Raw genomic sequence first — 27966 nt, 5'->3', positions numbered from 1 at the left:
GCAAATAATTTGCATTTTTCATCTCCTCCCCCAAATGAAATTATGTCAAGACGTCAGTTGTGTTAAAAGTCATAGAAGGCTGATAAGAAACGGCGGGCGCCGGTCCGCTACGACCTTGGCGTAGCGCGTCCTTTTGACTGCGGTGGTGACGTCAACTCCGGTGCGTAACTCCCTTTCCGGAATCGCCCCCTCCCTCCGCTGCCCTCGCCGAGCAGGCCTGGGCGGCTTTTCGGAGCCTCGGGCTGGAGTGGGCGCGGGGCCGGCGGAAGGGGAAGGGGAGGCGGCCACGTTTCGAAGGCCTGTGGCGGCCCTTCCCCAGCTCCAGGACGGCCAGGTGGGGCTTCGTTGCGTGGGGGGCGGAGCAGAGGGAAAGGCTTTTTTGGGGAGGGCGCCCCATAATTGGAAACTTAGGACACAGCGATGAGGTTTCATATCGCCCACCCCTCAAGTAAGGGGTATTGCAAACTTTCTCCCTTCCCCTCAAGAAATAGGGATGTTTTTTTCGGGGGGGGGGTTTTGCGAGGATAGCAATAAATTAGGGAAAGGAGCAGTCGTCCATGAATAAGATTTTCTCATTGGACTTTACGAGCTTTTCCATAGCACTCGGGGAAGTTTGCGTTTTGGACTACAGTTCCCATAATCCCCACCTGGGGAGAGGTTTCTTGCGGTTTCTAATTCAAACCTTTCCAAGCTTCCCTTGCAATTGCAAACTCGAAAAGATTGCACTTCTCTCGCCTTTGCTTGCATTTATTTGAGATGGCTTCATTGTTGCAAAAAAGCCTGGATGTAAATAGCTAAATATACAGTATTGGATATTTCCCCCCACCTCCTCTTTGTTTATTATTAGCTGCTCACGGAACTGTAGATAGGAAGGGCATAAAGCAAATAAAACAAAAATCCGTCCAATCTTAGTGGCTTGTTTTGCTGGATCCCAGTTTAAAAATCAAAATAATGTGACTAGTCCCTGTTGATCCTGGTGGGGTGATGGATGAAGCTTTTGGTGCCTTATGGGTTTCCTCCGCCCGCACATCCTGGAATGAATATATTGTATTCATTTAAAAATTTTGCCACCCAGTAGCTGAAGGGATAAAACAAAATTACACATTTTAAGGCACTGCACTTAGGGCTCCTTATTCATTGCATTTTGCGGATCACATTTCTGCCACTGCATCCTCTCACTGGCTCCAGAAAAAAAAAGTTTATTATTTGTCTGCTTCTTCATCACCTCCTGCTGTCTGGTTAATAAGTTGATTTTATTTTATTTTAGTGACCTTCATGTGTTGCACCACAGCAGGCTGCTCTCAGCAGCTCACCCTGCATGGGGTACAGTTTATTTATTTATTCTTTGTGTCTATATCCAGGTTTTCCTGCCGTGTGATCCATGACCTACCTGGGTAGCCCTCCTTTTCATTGCTTTCTCTACACAACGACCCTATCAGGTAGGACAGGCACAGAGAGAGTGAGACCGGCCTAAGGTTGTCCAGTAAGTTTTATGGCTGGTTAATTTGCTAGATAATGGAGAGGTTTAGATCAGAGGTTGGGTCTTCTTGACAGCGGCTGGACTTCCATCTCTGCAGTTCTAAGATGATGATTATTACTATTGGATGCTGGCATACTACGGGAAAGGAAAAGATAAAAAGTACCTGGGGGGGGGCAAATTTGAAATAACTTTCCACAGAAATGGATGGCATGTCACGCTCATGATCAGGTTATTCACTCTTATTATATGTTGCTTCTCTCCAAAAAAGGCTTTTGGAGTATGAAAACAGTTCCTGTTTATAGCCAATGGCCACTAAAATAGATGTCACTATGCTGTAGGTGTGTATACATAAAACTTTTACTCCATGAGGAAGCTAACGTATTAAAAATACAGAAATGCAACCTAGGTAGGGTCTTGTTTGAAAAGCACAAGACTGGCTGCTAAAAAATTCCGAAAAGCTTTTAAAAAGGGGTTTTCTCCACAACATGATTGATTACAGAGCGTGGTGCAAAAGAATTTATTTAGCGTGATTGGCTTAATTAAATCATGCTTCCCATTAATGGAATGATAAAGTATTGAAGGGAAGTGCAAGGTTTCCATCATAATTTCTAAGAATCTGCCCTCATTCAAGCCTCCTTTCTCCTGCACATGTTAAGTGACTTTGTTTTGTTTTTCAGTGACACTAGCAATATCTTGTATACACTTGGCCTTCTGCAGGAGAAAGGTGGTGTATAAATATTTTAAATAAACAAATGCACAACAAGATGATTAGCTGATAGATGTATTGTGTTTGTATCTACTTGCAGGAGTGCTGTTGTTCATGTCCTGGGATGGAGAAATCACATGTTTTAAAAAGAAAACATATACAGTGCAATGTTACATGGAATTATATCCCTCTTTAGTTGAAACAGACAGAGTGAGATGAAACAGACAAGGCTCCCCCGGTCAGGATCTTTTTTGACTTTAGGATAACTCCTTTGGTAGACCCTCTCCACAATTAATTTGATGAAAAGCTGAGGAAATTGTCACTTCCCAGGTGGAGGGAGGGAAATTCTGGGCTACAGCCTGCCCTGCTGTAGATTCTTTACAGAGAGGGCAGGAAAGCCCCCCCCCCCCGGGTTTTGCACACTTTCAAAGTCTATCTGGCATCATGGCGCAACACCCATCTATTGGGATTTTGTGCCGTGGGGGGTGGTGTACGTGAAAGAGAGGCTGTCATGCTCTTTTTTAAAAATTATTTTTAAACCGTTGGCAATGATGTTTACCTTTGCAAGAAGCAAAAGATTATGAACTGCCCTTCAGGCTAATGTCAAGAACCAAGCCATAAAGATGCAGGAGGCTGTAAAAAATTATAATAAGAGCTGTGAAAATAAACAGGGGTTTCCAGAGCTTTCCGGAATCTCAAGGTTGTCTCTCTCTGCCGAAGCAGGAGAGGGAAGAATACAGTGGTCTGTGAAGGATCTGAGAGCTGAAATGTTAGAACTACACCTGGCTTTTTTTTAAAGGAGAGTTTGTTAGGTTTGTATTAGGATGGTCGGCTTTGTCGAATGCAACGGTCGCCTCTAGACGACCGTGTAGAAAATGCCAGGGACCTGGGAAAGAGAAGGCTTTTCTCATATTTTAGACATTCAGCATCGGAGCCCCGAAGAAAGCAAGGTAGATTTAAGTTTTAGCTACATTTATGAGCATTCCTGTCTTCCACCTCACCTTTTGTCCATGGCGCTCCTTAGTTTTACTTTATCCTTACCACAGTCCTGTGAGGTAGATCAGGGGGAAAGAGGGAGACCTAGTTGAGGTCCTCCTAATGTGTTTTTTTTTGGGGGGGGGAGAGATCAGGATGTAAAGATCTGAAATCTCACTAAAAACGGCAAGGAGATGAAAGATGGTCTGTTTTTCCGGCTGGTTTGGTGGTCGAAGGCAGGCCAGGAAGAAAGGGAAGAAAAAATTGATTGTATCTTTATATACAGTATTTGGGAAGCTGAAAACTGTCTCTCTCCATGGGTGCGTCTGGGTTCACTGGGGGCCAAACCATTACGAACGCCTGAGATGCTGTGCTAGGCATGACCGAGATCTTGTTTTCCAAAACCAGAAACCACGTGGTCCACTGTCGTCATGTGCAGGAAAGAACACATTGTCATCCCGATCCTCAAGTCTCGCTGTCCCACTGTCAATTTGAGGAGTAATTCTGTTTTATTATTTTGTTTTCATTCTGTGGACTTTGCGCTCCTTGGCTGTTATGAACGGATGTGTTGTTTCCACACAAAGGGAGCCAGAGGATGTGTGGCAAGGAAAAGAGTGGCTGTCCGTGCAACATAACCCCTCCCAAAGACCACCTCCGTGGCCAGAGAAAGTCATGTCCTGAGTTTAATCCACACTTCCCTGAAGAACCCGCTGTGGAAAGGGCTATTAATGGCTCCGCCTCGTGCATTTCTTAGAAAAATCAACATGTTCTCAAATTATTCTGGCTTCAACCAGATTTTCCTAGGATCATTGGTTCATTTGCTTTTTAAGAGGAGGCACTTCCGTTTGTTTGCAGGACCTGTTTACTAAAATCTGGATTTTTTTTATATGTATTTCTGGGTCTGAAACTCTTTGGATGCTGGTTCGAAGGGGAAAGTGGAATATAAATAAATAAAGCTCATTCTTAGGTTCTCCCATACATGCTCATTCCCGGAATCTCTCTCTCCATCTGTCTGTCTGTTTCAGACGCTAGTGAAAATGTCAGCTGGCCACCAAGATCGCTGGAGGCCTTGGGACAGGGTGGCCGGGCAGACTGAGAAGGACGAGACCAGAGAGGAGTCTCCCCAGGGGGTCGGCCGGCGGCTGGGCGAGCCAGGGAAGTTTGCTTACACTGCGCTCTGTGCCATCTCCCTGGCCTCGTTATTTCCCGAGCAAGAGGAAACGTGAGTACGTCAGCTGTGTTCATTCCTTTTGGGATAACGAGGAGGCCGCTGCGAACTGTGGCGATTGGTGATGTCTATAACGGTTATTCCTTTTTAAAATTTATAATCGGCGTTTACCTGTTTCTTTGGGAAGGCAAAAATATTTCTCAATTGAAGGCTGTGTCTTCAGCTTATTAGAGGAATATGTTTTTCACACATAAAGTTTATGTGTATTGATATGCTTGATATGCACACATACACAACACACAGACACATTCCCAATCTGGTGTAGTGGATGGAGTGTTGGACTACGATTCAGGAGGCGGTTGGAGATCGTTTTGCAAGAGAAACAAGTAACAAGCTTGGGGATTGAGGAAACTAATGAACTATTAAAGGGTCATTTCAGAAATTCTGCACTTTGGTCCCTTCCTGGGAAGGCCGAGAGTGATGTTCCTCTATGCTTTGCCGTCTTGTTTCCAAAGCCCGTACAGGACAGGCGTGGTGGAGGGCTTTGTGAGGTGGCTCGAGCTTTCGGACGCCGTCCTGCCGGCCATGCTGGCCTTCGTTGGTGGCTTGGGAGGGGAAGGAACGGAGACCTTCGTCCAGATCCTGTTGAAGGAACCCCTCCTGAAAGAAAATCCAGCTGTCATCACACAGGTAAAGGCCCAGCGGACCTGTGGATTCCAGTCTAGTTTTTAGAAACTGTCTCGGTGGCGGATTTGCAATGGATCTTTGGAACGGGGGACTAGGGCGACACGGGTTCAAAGCCCGGGTGGGTCATCAAACATCCCTGGATCGCTTGGAGCCACCCACGCCCTCTCGGCCCAACCTGCTTCACAGGGTCGTCGTCAGGACGCGGGACAAAAAAAGGAGAGCTGTATAAACTGGAAGAGTGGCAGACTATCCGTGTAACACTAAATAAATAGCCGTAAGGCAGCCTCTCCCTATCACAGCAACCTGAAGCTGCGCTGGACTATGGCTCCCATTATCCCCAGCTGGACCAAGCTCCCCCATCTTCCTCTAGAGCAGGATTATGTACATTATGGCGGGGTTTTTTATACATCCGGTCAGGCCCTTTGAATGTAGTTACAGTGTGAAAGTGGGGTGGAATATTATGTAATAACAAAATTTGGAGTGTTTTGCCTGAACTACATTCAGCGCTTCTCTTTCTGTTTTTCTCTTAGGACCTTGTTTCTTTTTCTCTCAAAGAAGGTGAGTAAGTTGTGCCAGCTTCTCCTCCTCCCTCCCTCCCTCTCTCTCTAAAGAGATAAAAGAGCTGCAGAGGGGGATACAGAAAGTATTTGACTGAGAAATGTATGCCTCCACCCTCGACCTTCCAGGTTACTACGATGCTCGGACACGGGTGCTGCTCTCCCACGTGACCAGGCTTCTGGGGATCCCGCTCGTGGAACTCGAGGCCTCGGAGGCATGTCTCCTCGAATGCCTGGATGAAGAAAAAGAGGAAGAGTCAGAGTAAGACCCTTTCCCCACCAGACCTTAGGCTCAGGATAGACTGAGGCAGAAATCTGTGTGTTCACAAGGGTTCTGCACCAGGAACAAGGGCAATCACGTTATGCATTTTATCCATGTGTTTTTACCTCTTTTTGAAGAAGGGTCTGCCTTGAAGCCTTTGAACCCATGGCGGGGAGGAAGGGGGAAAAAGTCCTTGGGCCAGCTTTAAATTTGATAAATCCATACCAGCCAGCTTTTCGGGGATCTTAAACCATAGATTCCTTATTTGAAGAAGTTGCTTCTAACCCGCAAATTCAGATAAATTGGCCAGGCACCAAGATGGCAGGAGATGTTTTAGAATCACACTTAGTGTGATACTTAGAATCACACTTAGTGTCACACTTTTCCTCTTAAAATTTACATTATGGTGGGTTTTTTTAATAAATCCGGTCAAGCCCTTTGAATGTAGTTACGGTGCAAAAGCAGGGTGGAATATTATTTAATAACAAATTTGGGAATGAGGCTGTCATGGTGTGTTCTCTGGGACAGGAGAAACCTAGACAGTGTCTCAGCGAATTTTTTTAACATGCAGTTGTTGTTAAGGAGATGTACGTACATATTTTTAATACTTACTGTTTTTATCGTACAAGCTTGCCGACCAAGTAGGAAAGCGTTTCCAGGTAAGTCAAGCTGGCATTTTATATGTAACTTCTGTTTCTGAGATCTGCCACTTATAAATCTTTGTCATTGGAAGAAGAGTCACAGTTTGGTGGTGGGTGATGGTCTTGCGTCCTTCCTGCGGCGATGAGATTGGAAGGCCTACTGGGGCTGGTCCAATCGTTCGACGGACTGCGCCAGCCGGCTCTTTTTTGAGTTGTCCCGAAAGGACATGGAGTGTTTATTCTGTCGTTCGTTGCTTTGGTGTTTTTGTCTGCCGGGTGTGTGTGGGGGGGATGATATTAAGAGAAGCATAAAAGCTGGGCTTTCTGATTCGGGGGGTCCAGAATAACTCGGCCTTTTTGCTGGGTGTGGCATACAGAAGCTACCTGTGCTGGCTATTTTGGACTACAAATCCCATTATCCCCAGCCACACTGCCGGGGGAAGGATTTGAGGAGTTGTCATCCAAAGGATTCCCAAGCTTTGAGCTCGCCTCCAAGGACAAGCATCCTCACTTAAGGGGGTGGCGGCGGGGGGGAATATGCGGCGGTTCAGTATCTCTCGGGCCATACCTGCAAAGAAAGATGGGAGACAGCAGGAGAAGAGGATGGACCCAATGCGAGATGGACTGATTCGCTAAAGGAAGCCCCAAGCTTGGGTTTGCAAGAGCTGAGCCAGGGCCGTCGAGGAGAGGAGATGCTGGAGGGCTTGCTCCCTCATAGGGTCACCGTCATCAAGAGCCACATTGCCTGAAAAGGGAGTTCAAGTCCCATTCTCCCCCCCTCCCCACCTGATGCACCTCACCTTTTTTCCCTCTCAGAATGGCGGAGGCCTCACGGAAGAAGAAAGAGAAGAGAAAGAAGCTGAAGCGCTACCTGCTGATCGGCCTGGCCACCGTGGGTGGCGGGACGGTGATCGGTGAGCGAGAAACACACACACACACACACGGGTTTCCCATTCGTAGTGTGGGTTCGTCCCCATTTAAAAAGTCCAAATCATGACACATACACACACACACCTCGGGTCACTTACAGTAAGAACCTTGAAATGAAATCCATGAGGGGGGTGTCTTTTGAATCCTGCCCTTGACCACAACTGCCCAAAGACCGGGCCCTCTGAGGACTTGCATGGAATTTAATTGGGTGGGTGTGTCCGTGTGTGTTTGTAGGTCTGACCGGGGGCCTGGCCGCCCCGCTGGTAGCCGCAGGGGCCGCGACCGTCATCGGGAGCGCCGGGGCGGCCGCCCTGGGCTCCACAGCCGGGATTGCCGTCATGGCCTCGCTCTTTGGTGCTGCAGGAGCCGGCTTGACCGGTGAGTTGCTGCTTAGAAATATCTCTCTTCCTACCCAGCTGAGTCTGGAAGGGGCCGGGGGGCTGTTGATCTAATTATAATTGAATGATATCAATCTATATCCGACGCTTGAATGCTGAGAAATGTTTCTCAGATCGCTTAAATCATAAAACAACGCCATGCAACTAAAACCGTACCTGTTCGCCCTCCCTGTCCACCCCCCCACACACCCTCCCGGGAAAGGTGCTTTAAGATAAACAGAGAAACCCTATGTGGCAAAACTCTTGTGTAAAGACAGATGGAATTCCAGTTGGCTGCGGCTGAATTACAACCCGTATCTCTATATACACAGTGACGGTGGGTTCAAGACTCTTTCCCCCCAGACCTCCACCCCCCCCCTGGTATTTATTTTACTTCTGTTTGGCTGGGCTGTTTGTATTCCTGCATCATGGGTTCGGCCTTTAGGTTTTTGCACATTTGCACGAATTTCGTGGCTGAGGGTGTTCCCAGGCAGGACAGAAACTGGCACCTAGAAATGCAGCCGTCTCTTTGGGAAGATCTGAAAGTTTCACTAAGGAGTGTTCTTTTAAAATAGCGTTATTTACTTGTGGGTGTTTTTTTTTTAATAACCCATCCAGTTTGATCTTCTCTTTCTTTGTCAAGGTGTGGGTTTGTTTTTTATTTTTTTGGTTTTTTAAAGCTGATTCTCCTCCCTCTCCCAGCATTCGTATTCAAATGGAGCCAAAATAATGGCACCAGTGAAGCTGCCATCTTGTGCTTTCTGGAACCCGTTGTGTCTCAAAGTGTAGCCGTAGCATTTTAGAATGAAGTTTCCAGTCCAAGGGCAGTCCCACATACAGTGCTTTGCAGTAGTCTAGACTGGGTGTGATTCAGGCCCCATTGTCAGCTCGGCCAAATCAGTCATGGGTTCTTTCAGGTTAAAGATCTCGGCGGCATTGTCTCCTCCTGTTGTAGCAACAAAAATTTTCTGTTTTCTTTTTGAAGGTGTCTTTTGTGGGAGGCCCCACAAGATAAAGTTGTCCTGAGTATTGTGGCCCCCCAAAAATCCTGCCTTGTGGCTTGATTTTTCTTCTTTCCTTTCTTCCCCTATTAAGTGCCCAGTTATTGAATTCTACACAATCCGACTGTGTCCGTATCCTTGTGTGTGTTTAGGGTATAAAATGAAGAAGCGGGTGGGTGCCATTGATGAGTTTGAATTCTTGCCTTTGACGGATGGGAAGGACCTCCATATCACGATTGCCATCACTGGCTGGCTTTCAACTGGCAAATACGGTAAGAGAAGCGTGACTTTTTGCAGCCGGGACCGTCCTCGCACCTACACCCGCACTGTGAGAAGTTAGGTGTGTTTGTTGACATTCCATAACATTGCAGCAGCACCCCTAGTAGCGAGATGGTGAAACTGCCTGGTGGTGTTCATTTGTCTTTTAAAAACATCATCTGACTGTCATTTTCATGGTGACGGAACTGGGACTTCCTGGGGGGGGGGGCAGAACCTGAGTTGTTTTTTATACACAGCATGATATTCCTTATTATTCATTTATTGCCTATATTCACACCTTTCCTCCGGGAACTTCTCGGTACAGCCTACGTAGTGATCCTCCTATCCAGTTTACCTCTGAGTAGGTCAGGGGGAAATAATGTGACTAATCCAAGGTGACCTACTAAGTTTCGTTGCCGAGCAGAGACGTGAACCTAGATTTTCTGTTTCCTCGTTGCACTGTCAGCAACATCACGCTGGAATAAACATGTTTTACATGGGGTGGGTTGTTTTAAAAAAATTCTTTCATCCCTCTCTCTGTGACAAGCATGTCCTCCATGCTCGGTTCTCATTAAACCCGCTGTTCCTGTAAAACCAGGTGTATGCGATTTGTTTCCCTTTTTAATGAGCCCTTCTGTTTGCTTTTCACACCCGTTTATTTTCCAGTCCAGGGCTGATGCTCCCGGGAGCTGCAGGAAGCTCCCTGGGTGAAAGGGTGATGCACGTCACTCTTCCTTCGGCAAGGACCGGGGTGGGTTAGGGGTCCAAATCTCAGACCTGAATCTCCTAAACCGTCGCTGGCGTGGCTGTACCCCTCCGGTCCTGGGCTTGGCATCTTGGGAATCCGTTGCATTATCACCTTTTTCTCTTCACAGGGAGTTTCACGGCCCCATGGAGGACCTTGATGCAGTCCAGAGAGCAGTACTGCTTAGCCTGGGAATCCAAGTATCTGATGGAGCTGGGAAATGCCCTCGACACACTGCTGAATGGCTTAGTTAACATGGTGGCCCAAGAAGCTTTGAAATACACGGTCTTGGCGGGTGAGTTACCGATTTTCCCAAGGGAACCCGACCCTTTCCCATGATTTCCAATGGGCTGGGATTCTTGGTCCGATGTCTTTTCCACCCCGCGCCCCTCTGCTGTTGCTTTCCCGGCAGGAATTGTCACAGCCCTGACTTGGCCAGCTTCCCTGCTGGCCGTCGCCGGCGTGATCGACAATCCGTGGGGCGTGTGTCTCCACCGGTCGGCTGAAGTTGGCAAGCAGCTGGCCCAGATACTCCTTGGCCGGCACCAGGTAGGAGACAGCGTTGGAAGTGGTGCATCTCTTCAGTGTGTGTGTGTGTGTGTTTGCGGAGAGAAAGACGGGGCCCTAGTTTGGTGGGAGAGCTTCTGCTTTCAAGCCAGAAGGCCCCAGATTTACTCCCCCCCCCTGGGATTTTGGGCTTTAAAAGGTCAATCTTGACGGCTAGAAGCTTAGACGCTCTTTTTAAAAAATCAAGAATTGAGAAGGGAGGTCGGATTCTGGGTTTAGTGACCATCTGGGTATCTTTCACGCCAGGGCAAGAGGCCAGTCACCTTGATCGGTTTCAGCCTTGGTGCGCGGGTCATCTATTTCTGCCTCCAGGAAATGGCCAAGGAAAAAGGTAAGGGGGGAGTTTTAAAAGGGGTGTGTGATGTTTTTGTTATTTCTATGAGTTACTGCTCAGAGCGAGAGCACCTGCGGCCCACGCCAGACACACGAGGGGTTCAGATCTACCGTCTCCCCAGGTAGAGCTGTCTTTGAGTTCTCTGGGAGTTTTCATCTGTAAGAAGTAACTTATCCAATTGCTGTTTTTTTTTTCCTGAGGGCACGAATCCAGAGGAAATCATGGTGTACGGGGTGGCAAGGAGAGTTAGGCTAATTTTCAGGACCTTGGACAGAGCTGTCTGGTTTTCCCCAGCCGCTTTGACCGAACGGTGTTTTATTTTTGTGGATTTTTTTAAAAAATGAACTCCCTTTCCTTTTCCTTTATTTTTTAAAAAATGGCCTGCCGTCTTTACAGATATTAGGGTGATGTTCAGTGGCAGCCGAAGCAATTAAAAAAGAGGCACAATAATGACCGTGAGTTTCCATAAAGGAGAAGCAAACCAGAAAGGAGCAGGGGTGAATCTAGAAAGAAGAGCGCACCCCTGCTTTTGCGCCAGAGCCTGGGAAAAGTCACAACAGCTCCTTTTGTGGACAACAGTTCCAATAATCCACTAATTAGTATGAACACTGGCAGCAGGAGAGGGGTTGGGTCATTTTTGGTTCTCCATCTGCTTCCACCTGAAGTGTTGTCTGTCCTACTTAGGAGGAGGAGATGAGCGGGGATATTTCTCACACAGGAGACCCCAACTGCACTGAAGAATCATATTCAGGAGGGCCTTCCTTCCTTCCTTCCTCTCTCCCTCCCTCCCTCTTATTTTCCTCCCTCCCTCCCTCCATGGTAGCTGTTGCTACAGATGTTCCCCCAGTTCCTCTGCACAATGTCTGTGCCTCCATGGTGGTTCACCCCTGCCAAGAAAACCCTCTGTCCATGATCTCTGATATGAATAGTTCTTTTTTAAAACAACAACAACACACCCACTTCTTTAGTTTCGCGAAAGAAAGAAATCTGGTCGTCACGAAGGCTTAAGGGAGACGGAAAGTGGGGGGGGGGAGAGAGAGAAATCATAGGACTGACTCATTAGCTACCCAACTGTTCTCTCGGCTGTGCTTCTCTGCCTTCTCTTCCTGGCCACAGACGGCTCCATCGGGACAATTTGTACCAATTAATCTAACTAGCAGCCACCCACCCCTCCCCCCAAAAAACACAAATTTTGTAGCGACTGCCTTAGAAACTCAGTGTGATGCTCTTGCACGTCACGCCGCCTCCCGCCCCCTGTGCTTCCTCTGGTGCCACGTCCTCTGGAAGAGGTCTTTGATTTCTGGAAGGGATTCTCACCACTGGGGATGATTTGTGTTGTCCACCAGATTTGGTTGCCGGAGGTGGTGGTGGTGGAGGAATTAAATTCAGCAAGGCTGGAAGCCTCCATCGGGAGACTTACATTTATTTATTTTTACCTTTCTCCTTAAATGGGCCCAAGGCAGCTTGCAACTGTTAAGCCAATATATAAAAGCTAAAGACGGTGAGTATATTACTATTAGAAAAAGAGAATTAAACAAGTATTGTGTTCAAAAAGGTCCATAAAATCAATACTAGAAACACATTTGAAAACAGAGTGCAACAGTCTGTTCAGGTTACCCTTTGCCTGAAGACAAAGGTCTTCGCCTGCTTGTGGAAGGACAGCCAAGATGGGGCCAGCCTGGCCTCCAGTGGGAGGGAGTTCCACTGTCTGGAGGCAGCCCCGGAGTAGGCCCTCTCCTGGGTCCCAACCAAGTGCACCTGTGAAGGTGGTGGGATCAAGAGAAAGGCCTCCCCTGGATGATCCTAATGTCTGGGCAGACTCATAATGGGAGACACACGGTCCTTGAGATAGCTTGAACCCGGGCCATTTAGGGCTTTGTGGCTTAAAACCAGGCTTTTGAATTGGGCCCAGAAATGGATCAGCAGCCCGTGGAGCTGCTAGAACAGGGGAGATGAACTGACCATTAGTCAGTCCGGGATTTAAAAATATCCAGCCCGCCTAGCTGGTGAATTTCCCCTTTTTTGGGAATGGCTGACAACGATAAATAATTCTTCAATGCTCATAAGAGAGAAAAATAAAGGTTAATTGTCATAATGGGTGGGACGTCAGTCCTAAATGCCTATTGCTAGGAATGGTTCCCTCTGTCCCCGATGGGGGCGGCCAGTGATTTTGCCCCAGGTTCGCATAAACCCAGAGATCTCAGGGTCTGCTATAAAGTTCACCTCTCTCCAAGACACCCCCCCACTCCCCTATGATGCTCATGGGGTGGGATCTGTCTCCTTAGATTGCAGAGGGATCATAGAAGACGTGGTCCTTTTGGGCGCACCGGTGGAAGGCGATGCCAAACACTGGAAGCCGATCTCCAAGATGGTGTCCGGCCGGATCATCAATGGCTACTGCAGGTTCGTTGGCTCTCAAAACAGGAGGCTTGTTACGGAACGATAGTGGTGGTGAGTTAAGAGGGGCACCCCGGGGGCCATCTAGTCCAACCTTGTACCAGTGTGGAAACTGCCGCATCCTGTACAGAAGAGAGGAGAGGCCGTCACGTCCCAAGAGAAATCCCTTCAGCTGTCGGGCCAGCAATTTTCCTTACAAAGTTCATCTTAAGGTTTTTCTTTGTTTGGATCTGTGGGTTTGGGTCCGAGCCTTTGGAACAACAGGAGACAAGCTTTGTTTCTTGCTTGAATGTATTTATCCATTTCTTCGGAAAAGAGAAAGGTGCAAAATCTGGCACCTTTAAGCTTGGGAAGGGGAAATTCTAGTATGTGTGGGGTTCAGGCAGGGCTCCCCAACTTTAGAAGTGTAGGGCGGGGGGGTTGTGAGAGGGGCTGGCCCCCAAGGGTGGTGATTAGCAGCAATGACCTTGCAAGGTGGACCAGGCCGAGCAGAAGAATCACACAGTGAGGGTTTTTTTTTTTTTTTTAGTTTGAGGGTGAATTGGATCGTGCTCTCCCGAAGTTTCTTGTTTGTCCCCTAACTGCTCCACCACACTGCCTCTCGGTTCTAGCTCTTCGTTCTTTTGTTTTTTTCAATGATGCAGAGGAGACTGGCTGCTGGGCTTTGTCTACCGGATGTCCTCGGCTCAGCTCAACGTGGCTGGGCTTCAGCCGGTTGGCTTGGACGACCGCCGGATGGTGGACGTGGATCTTTCGTCTGTCGTATGTATTGCTCCTCCCGTCTTCATCCAACACAGAAGGCCTTGGGGATATATGTTTTTTAAAAACAAACTTAACACCCGACCCTTTTTGGACTACAGTTCCCAGAATCCCCAGCCAGTGACAAGGCACATCACGGCGAATGCCTGCCCTTCAGAAGTGACCCCCCTCCCCCGTTTTCCACACCCACCCCTTAATACCATACTGTGGTTCCTTGCAGGTGAGCGGCCACCTGGACTACATGAAGCAGATGGACACGATCCTGAAGGCCGTGGGGATCCGAACCAAGGCGTTCCCCCTGGAGGAGAGGGGCGGCCTGGTCGCTTTCAGCGCCGATCCTGAGGAAAGCCAGGAGGCCTTGAAGGAGTTCCCCGAGGCGGGAAGAGAGGAAAGGGCAGAGGGTGGGGGTGAGAGGGAGGGGAATGCCGACCTTGGCAGGGGTGAGGATGATGACTGCTGGTTGTGGGAGCCCGTCGCCATCCGCGGAAGGGACCCATCGGGTGTGGAGTCGGAGAAAACGAAAAGGCTCGGAGGCCGAGGAGGACCAAAAACCAGCTAGCTGAGAAGAGCCGTTCCTTGGGGACTCTTCGTGTTCTCTGGACCACCCCAGAATAGGTGGACCCGGGGCCTCCTCGGCCAGCTCTCCCCCTCGGCTGCCTTGATGATGGTGTGAGCAAACGCAGCAGGGGGTGGCTGTGTTTGCACTGAGTCTTCCGAAAAACTTCCCACCCTCTTAATAATGCCGGGAAGTTGCAATGCCACTGCTGGGAACTTGAAAAGGTCAAAGGCTCACCGCTTCCAGGATGGGATCAAAGCTCTGCCTTCTCCACCCCCTGGAATCCTCCAGACAGGAGTATAGCATGGACTCCGCTCACCCCAAGTGTTTTCCTGTAATGTGTGGTACACTGCAGCTGAAGGTGGAGGTTCCATCGTCAGCCCTAATCGCATACCGCTTTCGACAGACCTGTCTTTGCCATGAATTCCCCCTTTAGACGGGCGTCAATTTTACAATGTGGAAATCCCTAGGTTTTGGGCTTAGGGCAGTGCACTAAGATTGAAAGACTTTGGGGAGAGAGAGAGAGAGATAGAAAACACCAAAGACTTTAACCAAAAGGGCAAAAGAACCCCACAATTAGCTTTTATTTACAAATGTACATGCTAAAAAGAAATGGAAAAGGGAACCCAGAAACCCAGGAGTGGATCAGGGCAGGACAAAGATTCCAAACACCTCTTCCACACCTAGGAGTCGCTTCTTGCGTCCCTATTGCCTCTCTTTGTGAAGAGAGCCAGTAGCAAAATTCAGGACCAAACTGGACCATGGAAACTTGACTATAGGGATTTAAAGGGTAGAGCTGGATAAAATAAGGGTGGTAGATTATCGTGTGTGCACAAACACTCCATTTAAAAAAAAAATCTGCAAAAATGTGCCAGACATGATTCTCCCCGTTTGTCACTGGATCTCACCGAAACGAGTGCCCGTTCTCCCGACCTCCTTACATTTAGCTTAGCCATTAACCTCTATTTCCATAGAACTAAGAGGCCTCCTGGCATGAAATTCTTCTCTGCCCTCTTGGGGAAGAAAACCAGAGAGAGAGGGAAGGAAGGGGTGCAATCTCCGATTGATTCTGACTTCCCTTTGCCAGGGGTAGGAAAAATGGAGGCACAGGATTCAACCCAGACATGTTTCGTGACTCGTTTCAGCAGCTGTGAAAATATAGGGCATTACGAGAACGTGCGAAGTCTGCCCAGTGGGAAATAAAATGACAATTTTGAGCAGCTGTCTGAGATTTAAATGCACCTCTGGTGAGGTGTGAGGGTCAGCTTTACCTGCCCAGGAGGTGGGGATTTATACACACGCACACGGGAACCGTTTCTGCTGGGAAAGGAGAAAGACAGACAGGGCTTCCCATGTATGGACAGAATCAATCTCTTCCCGCATCGCTTCTGTGCTGAACCTGAGGTTTTCCTCTGTGCTAAAGAAAAGAAAAGGGGATATTTGATTTTCTGAAGGAGCAGGCTGTGTGGGAAAACGCCAGCGGTGTTTCTTGGACTGAATTGCAGGGGGGAAGCCTGTGGCCGGCTGTTCCCAGGGCTCATGGAGACCTCTGGAGTGCGAGTGTCCTCGTTGGAAAAAGCAGGTCATTTTAGAGAAAAAGGGGGACCTTGCAGGTGTGTTGGGGTTGATGGGAGGGGAAAACACTAGACATCGGTGAGTGGGAGATAAAGAGGGAGGGGGGCTTGTGGGAGGGGCGTATTGATGTGTTTATAGAAAGAGGCTCATGGCTGGCTAAACCAAAGAGCGAAGGCAGAAAGGGGAGTTCTAGCTAGCTCATGAATAGAACTGAAAACGCATTCTTGTTGGAGAGACGTGATTCAGGCAGGCTTTTGTGTCTGACAGATAAAACCTGAGGGAGTCCATGCTGAAGTTCTGAAGACGCCCCCCCCCCGCAACAAAGCAAGCACAGGTGTGGAATAATGCAGGAATAATGAGGAAACAATCTGGCTGTGTATTCAGATGCTTTCAGCCGTTCAGGAATTTCCTCTTCTAATGAAGGCTGCAGGTGTGTGCCTTGATTTAATGTTTGAATGTCATGCTCTGAAGAACAGAAGGGAAGATAGCTGCGTTCTTTAGCTTTTATGTGTCTTTGTTTAGGAGAGAAAACAGTGGTGGGAAAAGCTAGCCTACAGATGTGTGGAGATGGCCGGGAGGAGGGGGGAGAGGCTGTATTTCAGGTATTCTCCATAAAATGCTAGAAGACAAGTAGGACCAAAGGAATCAACAAGAGGAAGGATGTTAACTAGGAGGACCATGTGCAGAAGTTAATGGTGGTATGTTTCTTATCAGGATTTTTTAGAACTCCTAGTTAACTTGCTAGGGTTGTTTCTTTGCCTCACAGCTTCCAGAAGAGACCCAGGGAGCATGGGGGATTCTGGAAGTTGTAGTCCGAAAAGGGAGCTCCTTTGAGGGGGGGGGCTGGTGCTCATTTAAAATGTATAGGCACAATTACGCGTGACTGTGGGAATTAGCGTGCGAAACATGGACGCAAGAGACAAGATGAAAAGACCCCCTACAAAGTCCATCATTGCTAATAGGCAGAACTGTGTGGCTACCTGCGGGAATCTCTCTTTCTGAGAGTGAAAGAGCTTTGGGCATGAAAGGGCCGGTGGAGCACTGTATGGTCAGCTCCGAACAGGCTGTCTTAGGGCAAAACGAGAAAAGAGCAATCCCGTATCTAGAAGCAGTGCTCCCTCAAGGGGTGAAAAGAGTCTGGTTGTCAAAGCATGTTAAAAGCAGAAGCGTGAATGTGAACTGGAATGTAAACACCAGCTTCCTTTGCAGGTCTGATGGTAGAGTCACACATTAAAGAGAGAGAGAGAGATTGCATCACACGAGGCAAAATGTAAGGTTAGGAAAGGCGCATTTCCCTGAATGTTGGTTTTTATTCCTCCATGGGAGTGTTCAACTGATTGATGCGCAGTTCTGGGTCCGTATGCTCTGGGTCAAAGAGGGTTACAGAGTCCGCCCCCATTGCCGGAAGGGAACCCAAGTGCTGGCTGCTCTGCTCATTGATTTGAATGATGGAATCGGCCGAGTCGGTGTCCCCCTGCAAGGTCAGGACGTTTTTCAGGGACGCTTCCGGCCGTGGGCCGCTGTTGGAGTTCCTCACGGAGAGGGAGATGGGGCTGGGCCGTCGCTCCCAGGCCCGCCGGCAGCAGGGCAGGTACTTCGCCATGGCCCGCTTGAAGTCCCGCATGAAGAGAGGATAAATGATGGGGTTCATGGTGCTGTTGCAGTAGCCCAGCCAGGTCAGGATGTCGAAAAAGTCCGCCGAGATGCAGTTGCACACAGCCTGATTGCGGGGGGGGGGGGGGGAGGAGAGGAGAAAAGGAGGTGACCATTAAGCCGGAAGGAAAACATTGGAGAAGCCACGATCTGCGCACCCAAAAAAGATCAGGGGCCACAAATGTATCTTTCCCCCTATAATCCTGGGAAGAAGGAAGGCTTTTAATTCTACCCACCTGGGGGCCCCAAAATGGATCATGGTGACTGTGATGTATTGATTTAGCCTGCACGCACACACACGCACACCCTTCTTTATGAGAACTCCAAGCAGCGAAAGGGTTACGTAGGTAAAACTCAGTGGCTGAATCTTGTCGAGTTTTTTCCGTATGCAGGAGGGGTTGTCTTGCAAAGGCTTTCCGCCCTCTGCTCTCTGCTTGTCGTGTGAGCCCGGGGTGTGTGTTGCAGTCAAGAATTCCCCCCCCCCCGAGCCTTTGGACCCCCCTCCCCGAAAGGTTTGTTACCTGTGCCATGTTGCACACAAAGAACGGCAACCAGGCGACAAAAAACATGCCCAGAAGAACTCCCAAGGTCAGGCTGGCCTTCAAGGCTCGTTTGCTGTTCTTGTTGCTTAATTTCCGGTGGTTGTCGCTGGTGGCCGTCGGCCTGCTCTGGGCCCTGGGGACCTGCAGAAGGCAAAGGAAAAAACGAGAGGAAGAGGAAGGAGAGAGAAGCCCTGACTCATTGAGGAAGAGACAGATTTCAGGGTCCAGTGTTCAAGCATGTTCTACATTTGCCATCATTTTCTACTTATCATCCTTTCTTTCTCTTTGGTTACATAAATGGGTATCGTTTTTCCTCTGCTAAGAGGAGGGTTCTTGATTTGTTTTTGAAGAACATCTTGAGAAAAACCAAAAACAAATCAAGTGGGTCATTTTTGAACCATTTAGGGCTCTTCTTTAAAAAATGCCAGTTTCCGCACTGACATGATTGTTATTTCTCCCACTATCCCTCTTTATACACAGTTTTATCCCCTTGACTTTCCGCTCTTTTTCTGGTCCCACCCGAAGGCAGAAGTTATATTTAGAAATGCTTTGTACCAGGGACACAGAATTTGACGCAATGTGGTGTTTCCTACTGAAGTTGGCAATGGTGGTGAGATCCCACATATACACACACACACACCCCGTTCAAAACTTTCAATTAGCCTTGAAAAAAAATTGCAGAGAAGTGGATTTTTAAAAGGTTTCTTAGAGATATCTTTTAAAAAGAAGTAGAGTTTTAAAAGATATGTTTGGCTGCAAATCTCAGCCAAGGAGAACAGAACACATTTTCATACGGAGGCTCCCTCTTGGTGTTGAATAGAATGTTCATTGAGAAGGCTTTTTATCCCAGAATAATTAGCATGAAAATTTCAGAAGAGAAAAAAAACAGATGAATGAATGGATTCAGACAAGGAAAAAAAATATCAGCTGGTGAATGAAGGCCCTGTTTCCTCCCCATAGATTAACATCAATCTCCATAAAAACAACTTTAGTGGCATGTGATTTTATAATCATCGGCCCAGCCAATGCTGGAAGTGTGGGTTGTAAAAGGCCGGATTTTTCTCCACCTCTGGTGGAGTGGTCCAGAAATTCATATACCTCCTAAGTATATAATTTCCATTCCAGAACGCTGGTTTCTTCCTCTTGGATCCTGCTGCTGTTTTGTGGGTATATGATAATGACCATCTGGCACTAAAGAATATTTTGATAAGAGGCTGGGAACAAGCATTCGCATGTTAATATCCATGTTAAATTACTTCCGCTCTCTTCATGACAGTCACTACCTCTCTCTAAACCAGGGGTTCTCCACCTTGGGTCCCCAGATGTTCTTGGACTACAACTCCCAGAAGCCTTCACCATGAGCTGGACAGGCCAGGATTTCTGGGAGTTGTAGTCCAAGTTTGGGAAGCACTGCTTTAAACCTCGCACCAGACAGATGATAGGGACGATAACCCCATCAGCTCAGGATCAGTGTCCAAACCCCGTCCTCAGAAGGACACCAGGAAGGTTTGTCTAACACGGGAGACAGTCCTTCGGAAGGCCAGGAGAGCTGATAAGGGCAGAAGACTCTCCTCTGCTCCTTCCCTTTGTGACAGCGAATTGGGCAAACTGGTCCCATAAAATCTAATTAATACGCCCTCTGTCATAGCTTCATCTGGACGAGGTGAGATTCCCCCCCCCCCCGTTGATTGGGGAGCTTTCTTAATGAGATTTTTATTTCATTTTCTTCTGAAGCGTGGCTATTTCCATGGACACCTCTTCGGCAGCTCTCCCCGTGCAATCTCTCTCTCTCCCGCTCTAACTTGGAGCTGTAAATTCAATGGTTATCTCAACATCCTGTCTTAATTAAATAAAACTCCAATTTGGAGCAGGTTAGCCTGCGGAAAAAAAAAGCAGCTTGCAAGGGCTTTGGGCATCTCTCATGGGGTTTTTCTGGTTTCTGTTTTCCAACACTTTTCCAAATTAGAGCCGTCTTTGTGTGGTTTGTGGGGCGATGGAGGGAGGAGGCTGGTATGTGTTATGGCTCCTGCCATCCCAGTTAATAACAATAATATTTGTTTCATGAAAAAGGGGAATGCCATGAAAGACCTTTCATGACAAGTGATCACCCTCCTCGGTTGCCTTTTCTGGATGGTGGAGCCATAGAGATGCGAAGTTCACCCTCTGAAGAACAGGTCAGGCGTCTTGTGTTTTGCTTCGTTTTTTAAAAAAATAAATCAAGTTTCTGGTCCTCATGGTTCCATTGCAAAGTATGAGAGTGGATGTGTAGCAGCTCCTGGAGAGCCAAAGGCAGAAGGATAGGGTTGGGTAATATGATGGAGTTTCATCTGTTATTCCTGTACCGCCACCAACCTCCCCTTCCATACCATCATGTTCCCACGTTCCTTGCTCTCTGTCAGTCCTGCTTGTGTTGTATGGGACAAAGGGTTAGAAATCAGAACCTCTGGTAGATAGAAACGACGGGAGTATATATTATTTGGCCAATATGTTTTGGTTCCTAGAAGGAAGCTCTTCCTGAATTAGGGTGTATGGAAAGATCTAATTTGGCTGTGGATTAATCAAGTGCAATTTAATTGGTAGAGACTAGACCTTTAAAAGGTGATGATGAACTGCATGGTGGCTCAATGGTTTATTTGGCTACAGAGCCAGAGGTTCAGAGTTTAATTCCTTGTTGGTCGTCCTTGACTGGGTCTGGATGACTCGATGATCCATAGGGTCCCTTCCAGCTTTGCAGGTCTAACATGATGATGATGATGGCCTTAATACAATGGTGCACTTAACACTTATGTTATCAATGCTGCCGCCTTGTTTTTTTTAAAAAAAACATTTCAGTTGTTATTCATTAAATTCCATTGATATGGTTATATTTCATTTTGATGTTTTTGTTTCCATCGTTGTGAATGACATGTGGTTCACCTGTGTAAAGCCGCCCAGAGTAGCCTTGAGAGCCAGGTGGGTGGCATAAAAATTAAAATCAATCAATAAAATAAATGCTGAGGAATGAATGCCTCCAATATGAATTTTTTAAATCTGCCCCAGTGCTTTCCAACCTCGGGTCTCCAGATAGCTATCAGATTGAAACTCCCAGAAATCTTGGCCAGCACAGCTAGCGGTGAAGGCTTCTGGGAGTTGTAGTCTGACAGCCTCTGGGTGACCCAAAGGTTGGGAATCCTTGCTGATCTACAGGCCAAGAAAAATCTGCCTTTTGAGTTTGCCTTTGCTGCTCTCCATGGTGCTGAAAATGACCCCTAGAGCTTTTCCTTCAAGGAGAGAGTGTGAATATCTCCATTGAACGCTTAATCCTGTGTTCAGTTGCCTAGAGAAAGATGAGGTTTGTTGTTCAGGGAGGGACTCAGACCCTTCGGCCACGATCCACCCTCCAGCTGCATCTCTTGCTGGCTTGTGGAAGAACTGGCTTGGAAGCTGGTTTGAGGCTCCTGGCCTCTTTCTCCAGATCTCTGCCAATCATTTCAAACTCCCCAGAAAGCAGCTGGAGGAGAGCTGCGTGTGTGTTTTTTTGACCCTTGCAAACATCCGGTGACTTTCTCGTTTTAAAAGGGTGTTTATTGTTGTTGTTATTTTAGGGCAATTATGTAGGGCAATTACATTGCTCTGTCAGTGGCGGAAATCACATTTACAATGAGGCTGTTTACCAAAGGAAGCCGAGGGTGCTAGTTAGAGACTTCTTTAGCAAAGAAAATTAAATTATGCCGTGCAATAAAAGCTGTCTCTTTTACCGCCCAAAGGCGAAATCATTCCAACCTTGCCTTCGTCATCCCCTGCTGATCAGTTAGACGGCAGCGTTCCAGCTTCTCCGTTTCCTGCCCTTAAAAAAGCATTTCTAAGCCAAGGACTTGGAAGCAAACCTTTTATGACTTGTTTGGACTGTAGATCCTCAATGATGGGAGGAAGAAGGACTTTGAAAGTTGTGTCGTTGTTGTTGTTGTCATCGTGGATTGTGATGCATCACGTTATATTTCACATAGGGCACACTGGGTATCCTATATTGAATTATTAGCTTGGCTTACGAAACAGAGAGGCCAAATAGAATAGCCAGAGGTTGGCAGTGTGTATTATAAGAGGGGCATTTTTTTTCACCTCTCTGATTTTTTTTTTCTTTTCTCCTGCAAAGAACGAGATCGATGAAGACAATTACGGGTGAATTACATCTGGCATTTCCTGCATCAGATTAAGCTGGAGTTAAATGTGCCAGAAGTAGGTATGGATGCCTCTAAAATCCATGCCCCTTCATAGGTGTAATTTAGAATCATTTGTATATACAGTAAGACTCCCTCCCATCTGTGGTATCAATTGAATCATTTATCTCCTGCCTGAAAATACTAAATAACCCCTCTCCCCCACCGCAGAGATACCTATTTATACGTATTTCCAGGGTGTATTTACCAGAACTGGCTATTAGAGGGAGCCAGACATCACGCGATGGATAGCATTCAATACTTCTCTGTATTTTGACACCCGGATCCTTGTAGAGACTGCAATCATACTGTAACCCAGAATCATGTTTGGGGTTCAAGGTTGAGATCTGTTCATTGTGCCTAGTTTTTCCGGGGTCTACAGCAGCTTCTTTACTTCCGGATGGGTAGCATTACAACTCCCATTAACCCCTGACCCCTTACAGGTAGCTGGGGTTCATGGGAGTGATCGTTCTGGTGCCTTAAGTGACAGGGAAAGTATTTACTTTTTACAATTGTTGCTATTTAGAGCAGAGACGGTTCCAGAAGCTAGGTTCCGTGGGCCAGCTGTGAAAAGCTTCTCTTATTATTTAAATCTTTCTTTGCTCCCTACGCTCATCGTTTTGCACCTCGCAAAGCACACACACACGTACAGGGATATGGGAAGAACTCCATTTTGCCTTCACGAAAATGAATGCTCGGTGACTAAATGATCTTGGCAAACCCTGTTTCACTCGCCGGGCGCATTAGTCACACATTTGAAGGTGATGTTAGAAAACCGAGTGGTTGCTTCGGTGGGGCAGAGGGATCCTGTTCCGGAACCCCAACATCAGGAGCGAGGTGGCCTTGGTGTTTTGCACAGAGAGATCCTACCGTCGTGTGTTTGCTGACGGGTGGCTTGGGAGCTGCTAGAACCCCGGTGTGATTTCGAGCCCCTGTGTAGATAAGCACAGGACAAAAGTTCTGCAGGTTCAGGATGCGACCCTGCCGTTTCTTTCTGTCCTCACAGCTCCCACTGAGCTGGCGACATGCCTTTTGTGAAACTGTGCATCCGTGTGTTGATTCAGCTAAGTTCCTGTCCTCCACAGGGCACTTCAATGCACTTCGGTGCGGAGCAGTGAATGTTAGCGCACTTTTGGAGATGTTGCAGAGCCCCGTTGGCACCGTGAATGTTTGGGGAAGAAAGTTAGTGAGTTCGTCCATCTCTTGGTCACAAGTTTCTTCCTTTCCTGGTCTGAACACCCTGCCTCGCCGCTCAACACTCGAGGCTGGCAGAAATTACGTGGTGGGGTTGCCGTTTCCTTGGAGGGGGGAAAAATCCAGATTTTCCAAACAGAGCTTGGAACAAAAAACAGACGCCTCGCATGGAGGCAATGCTAGGATTTTGTTCTGAGCTCAGCACTAAGCAGACCTCACAGATGATTGCAACACACTCCTAAGACTTTTGAAACGTGTTGCCTTCCTTTAAAAAAGAAAAAGAAAAAGGGTGCACTTGTCCTGGTGAAGATAAGACACAGATTAGAAATTCGTGGTGTTCTGGGCATCGCCTAGATGTCCCATCATCCCCCAGCCTTGCTGCCTGAGGCTGATGGTCTTTGACAAAACGTAGGCTCATCCTTGTAGAAAGAATCGGAGAAGTATCCCTGCCCACACACACCACACCTCTACAAGCACACACACACGAAAACACACACACACCATCTTTTGTTAAGCTTAATAGAAGGTAGGTGCCATCCCTGAAATAAAAGAGCGGAGGAATGAGATGGCTCTGTCAGGTCTATTGTTGAGAAACACAGTAATCAGGCCGCTGGAGAAGAGAGGATGGGTTGTCGAGGGGGGGCGGAAAGAGGCTGCTCCAGGCCTGTACCCCCTCACACACGCACGCGCACACGCGTACACAGACTCACACACCCCACGCACCTTGTGCCATGTGTGAGTGGGCAAGGGAGCAGCTGCTCGCCGGAAGAGAAAGCGAGAGAGGGGCACCCGGCCGTGGCTCGGAGGGGCTGCCCCGGACTCTTAAGGGTCTCTACGGTTGAGGAGGTGCCTCTTTGCTCTGATGACCGATCCCATCTCCTTAAGTCTGTCTGTTGGTTTTGATTCTCCCGGATGGGAGAGAGCCAGGCTTGTCCTGCAGGTCTTGACTCAACGCACAGAGGGGCGGCGGGCGGCCTCCTTTAAGGGTCGGCTCTCCGGAACCAAACGGTGGCACACGATGCCGCCACAGAGTGGGAGGGGGGAGAGGAGGGCAAGCATAAGTTGGCACTCCCCGGGGCGGAAACTGATGTCTTCTCCTGTGATGCCTGCAAGATGGGCCACAGGCGCTGGCTGCCCTTTGGAAGCCGGCAACAGTCATCACACAGAGTTTCCACAGCCACACTCCTCAGCAATGAAAGAGAGGTCAGTTCTGAGGCTCTGGTCCTCCTCCCGGCCAGAGGAGCCTCAGAAAAGAAAGGCAAACTGCCGGATTGATCAAGATCAATGGACTGCCACGAGTCCTGCTCTTTCCCATTAAGAGCAGGTCATTTGTAAAGCTAATGGCTCTTGTTGGCCCGTTCAGAACCGAGCCACCACGGAGGAATTTTGACCGAGAGTGGTCACACCACCATACAGTATGTTCTTGTTTGGAAAATCAGTTTCTCTGTCAGTCCATGTGGGGGGGATTAAAATGAAGTCCAGAAGGAAAAGAGAAATCTCTGGAAGGATAATACCTTTAACCAAGCTCATGAAAACATCCCAGCGCTCACCGGCTGTGCGGTTCACCTCGGATACAACACTGCTCCTCTGTGGGTGGATGTTTCCATGCGCTCAGAGTCTTTCTTTATTTAGCAAAACTCCGCTAGTTCCTGGGAGGGGAAAGTGGCTTCCGTGCTAGGGAGCCGTGCAGACTTGATCTCAGGAAGATGCCCCACTGTGGTGGTGCTTCAGGGCTGCCTCTGAGCATGCACAAAGGCCATTACCCCTGACCCATAGATCTTCAGGATGGGGGCCAGGTATACACACCCCACCTTTAGGAAATCCATTTCCCTGTTTGCATGCAACGAAATTCTGATGGTTCTGCTCAGCCTTGTGATCAGGGCCCTCCTGAGACATTGTGCTGCCTGAAGTGTGAGCCAGGGGGTTGAATCCTCCTCCCTGCTCACTCACACCATGCGGTGCATAAGATCCAAAGCATGCCAAGGTATTTTGCTAGAAAGGTCTCGCCCCCCTCCCCCCCATACCTGTGCCCAAGCAAAGCAGTGAGAAAAGACGGTCATAGAAAAACCAATAGATGAACCTTTTGCTGCTTTTTCTTGACCCACAAAACCTGTCAGGCCACCCAGAGGTAGAAACGGGGCCATCCACATGCTTTGGATTTTAGCTCCCCAAATAATGGTGAATGGCAAAGAATTGTGGGGAATGTAGTTCAAAACATCTGGAAGGCCGAAGGTCCCCTATTCCCTGTCGAGGTCCTGTTTATTATTACCTGTTGCATGGATTCCTTGCCCCTGATTATTATTACCTGTTGCATCCATTCACTGCCACTGGATATTATTACCTGTTGCATGGATTCGTCGGCCGCCGCCATCACGTTGTTGGTGAGGGAGGCCACCTGGACCGCTTGCTTCCGGGCGGCCAGCAGGATGCGGCAGTAGGTGAACAAGATGGCCACAGCGGGAAGGAAGAAGGTCAGCCCGGAGGCAATGAGGGCATACGGCAGGCTGACCAAGAGCCGGCACTCCTCCTCCTCCTCCTCCTTGTCCGGCCGCAGGGTGGCGTTCAGGGGCCGGAGGTCGAACTCCACCCGGTGCCAGCCCATCTTGATTGGCCAGAAGGAGACCAGGGCCGCCAAAGTCCAGGTGGCCAGGATGAGAAGGACCGCCCGGCCGGAAGTCATCCTCAGCTTGTACTTGAGGGGCGAGATGATGAGGAGGTAGCGGTCCAAGCTGATGACGCACAAGTTCAGGATGGAGGCGCTGGTGCACATGACGTCGAAGGAGAACCAGATGGAGCAGAAGGCCGGATCCAGGACCCAGCGGCCACAGAGCTGGTTCAGCATGGCCGGGGGCATCACCACCGAGCCCACCATCAGGTCAGACATGAAGAGGGAGACCAGGAAGTAGTTGGAGGTGTTGCGCAAGGACCGCTGGGTGAAGATCAAGAGGATGAGGGAGAAGTTCCCCACCATGGTCAAGAGGATGATGAAGCAGAGGAAGGTGGCCGTCCAAGGGCTGCCGTGAAGCCACCCGGGCCGCTCCCCGGCCGAGCGGGTGGCGTTGGCGCTCCCGAACCCTCCTTCCATTGAGGAGACCAGAGGCCCCAGAGGACGAGGAGGCGAGAGAACAGCCCGGCTGGCACCAAGAGAGATCCGGACGCCGGCACTTGGAGGATCATTGCCGTGAACTCGGCAGCCGAGGGCAGAAGGGCGAAATGACTCCGTGGCCTCTTTTCCCCTCTTGTCTGACTCTCCTCCTCCTCCTCTCCTCCCGATTTCTCCCACTCTTTAAAAGAAACCGAACCGGCACAAGGCTCTCGACACCCGCCAGGAGATCCCCATCAGTGACAGGCATCTTCTTCCGCCAAACCCCAAAGCCTTCTGAGAGCAAAATCCAGCCGCATGGAAGCGAACGGGGGGGGGGGGGAAGCAGATGGTAGCAACCTTCGCCGCCTCCCACTCTCCAGATCGCTTTCCCTCCACCCTCCGAACCTGTGGATCGCCCGGGTTTCTCACTCACAGGGCTGAGGAGAGAAGAAATAAAAAACACAGCCTGGCATTCCGGCTCTTAGCTTCCCCGTGCGCGGCTAAATGCCGCTTGCATTCTCTCTGGCATCTCTTGAGAAAGCCTGCTGTGTTGATTCCAAGAATGTGGGTCCCCCTCCCCACACGATTCACAGCATTTTTGTGGGGGAGAGAAAACATCATGTCTAATGCTGTCGGAAGCAATATGCCAACTCCGGGGACAGAGGTTCATCCTACGTACTATCGGTCTCCCAAATGCACACAAAGCTATTTTTAAATTTTACTGTCTTCCTTTTCTCCCTCCCACCCCCACCTCGCCTAGACTGCTTGTTTGTCCCTGAAAACAATGCCTGGATCGTACAGGTCCAATTATCCAAACATTACCACCTAAGCGTTAGAACCTCACTGTTTAACAACAGAAGGTGGCTCTGGTAGAGCGTTTCAGTGCTGGACTAGGGCTTTGGAGACCTGAGTTCGAATCTCCGCTTGCCCACGGAAACCCGATGGAGGCCGGCCATGGTAAACCCTATTATAGTTGCTCTAGGAAAACAAGGGAGTTAAAATCCATGTGGAATCATAGGTCACTATATTTCAGAAGGTCTGGTGCCAAAAGAGAGGTTTTCCTACAGCGCAAGGAAAGACGCAGAGTTGGTGCCGTGGATTCTGAATTCAAAGCGCTACAACAGAGAAGGACCCGTCTTTCATACAAGGGGGGCCTCTCCTTTGGCGATCTCAGAGATGAAGACATCTCGGGAACAAGGAGAACGCAGCTCCAGGAAAGCATTTTTGAGTTGTGAACTACCGTGGCATGTTGTCATTGCAATAACTATGAAAACAGAGGCTATTAGCACTGAATCTGGGGTTGGAAAAATCGGGGAGCCTT

The 27966-nt window shown here is 48.6% G+C and overlaps 2 protein-coding genes across 5 annotated transcripts; one reads left to right on the top strand and one right to left on the bottom strand.

The window, feature by feature from the left end:
- Nucleotides 1-34: 34 nt before the first annotated feature.
- On the top strand, nt 35-15617 carry TMCO4 (transmembrane and coiled-coil domains 4). 4 transcript variants are annotated; one of them, XM_078378925.1, is made up of 16 exons: nt 179-334; nt 1362-1439; nt 2287-2424; nt 4187-4383; nt 4845-5019; nt 5547-5574; nt 5703-5835; nt 7293-7390; nt 7641-7784; nt 8937-9056; nt 9918-10082; nt 10200-10336; nt 10601-10685; nt 12974-13091; nt 13730-13847; nt 14065-15617. In XM_078378925.1, exons 4-16 carry the CDS (start codon nt 4199-4201, stop codon nt 14401-14403), a joined length of 1845 nt encoding a protein of 614 aa, XP_078235051.1. In that variant the 5' UTR covers nt 179-334; nt 1362-1439; nt 2287-2424; nt 4187-4198; the 3' UTR covers nt 14404-15617. The 4 variants fall into 4 exon arrangements, with proteins under 4 accessions (XP_020637804.3, XP_020637805.3, XP_078235051.1 ...); XM_020782145.3 differs by lacking the exons at nt 179-334; nt 2287-2424 and adding an exon at nt 35-160; XM_020782143.3 differs by lacking the exon at nt 2287-2424.
- Nucleotides 15251-27646, bottom strand: HTR6 (5-hydroxytryptamine receptor 6). Its single transcript, XM_072977488.2, has 3 exons — nt 25902-27646; nt 18150-18311; nt 15251-17695 (listed from the first exon to the last, which is right to left on the bottom strand). Exons 1-3 carry the CDS (start codon nt 26643-26645, stop codon nt 17285-17287), a joined length of 1317 nt encoding a protein of 438 aa, XP_072833589.2. The 5' UTR covers nt 26646-27646; the 3' UTR covers nt 15251-17284.
- Between the last annotated feature and the right edge of the window lie 320 nt (nt 27647-27966).

The sequence above is a fragment of the Pogona vitticeps genome, chromosome 7 (genome assembly GCF_051106095.1).
Source record: "Pogona vitticeps strain Pit_001003342236 chromosome 7, PviZW2.1, whole genome shotgun sequence".
NCBI classification, from domain to species: Eukaryota; Metazoa; Chordata; class Lepidosauria; order Squamata; family Agamidae; genus Pogona; species Pogona vitticeps.
Note: the sequence above shows the minus strand (reverse complement) of the source record. Positions and strands in the feature narration are given on the sequence as shown.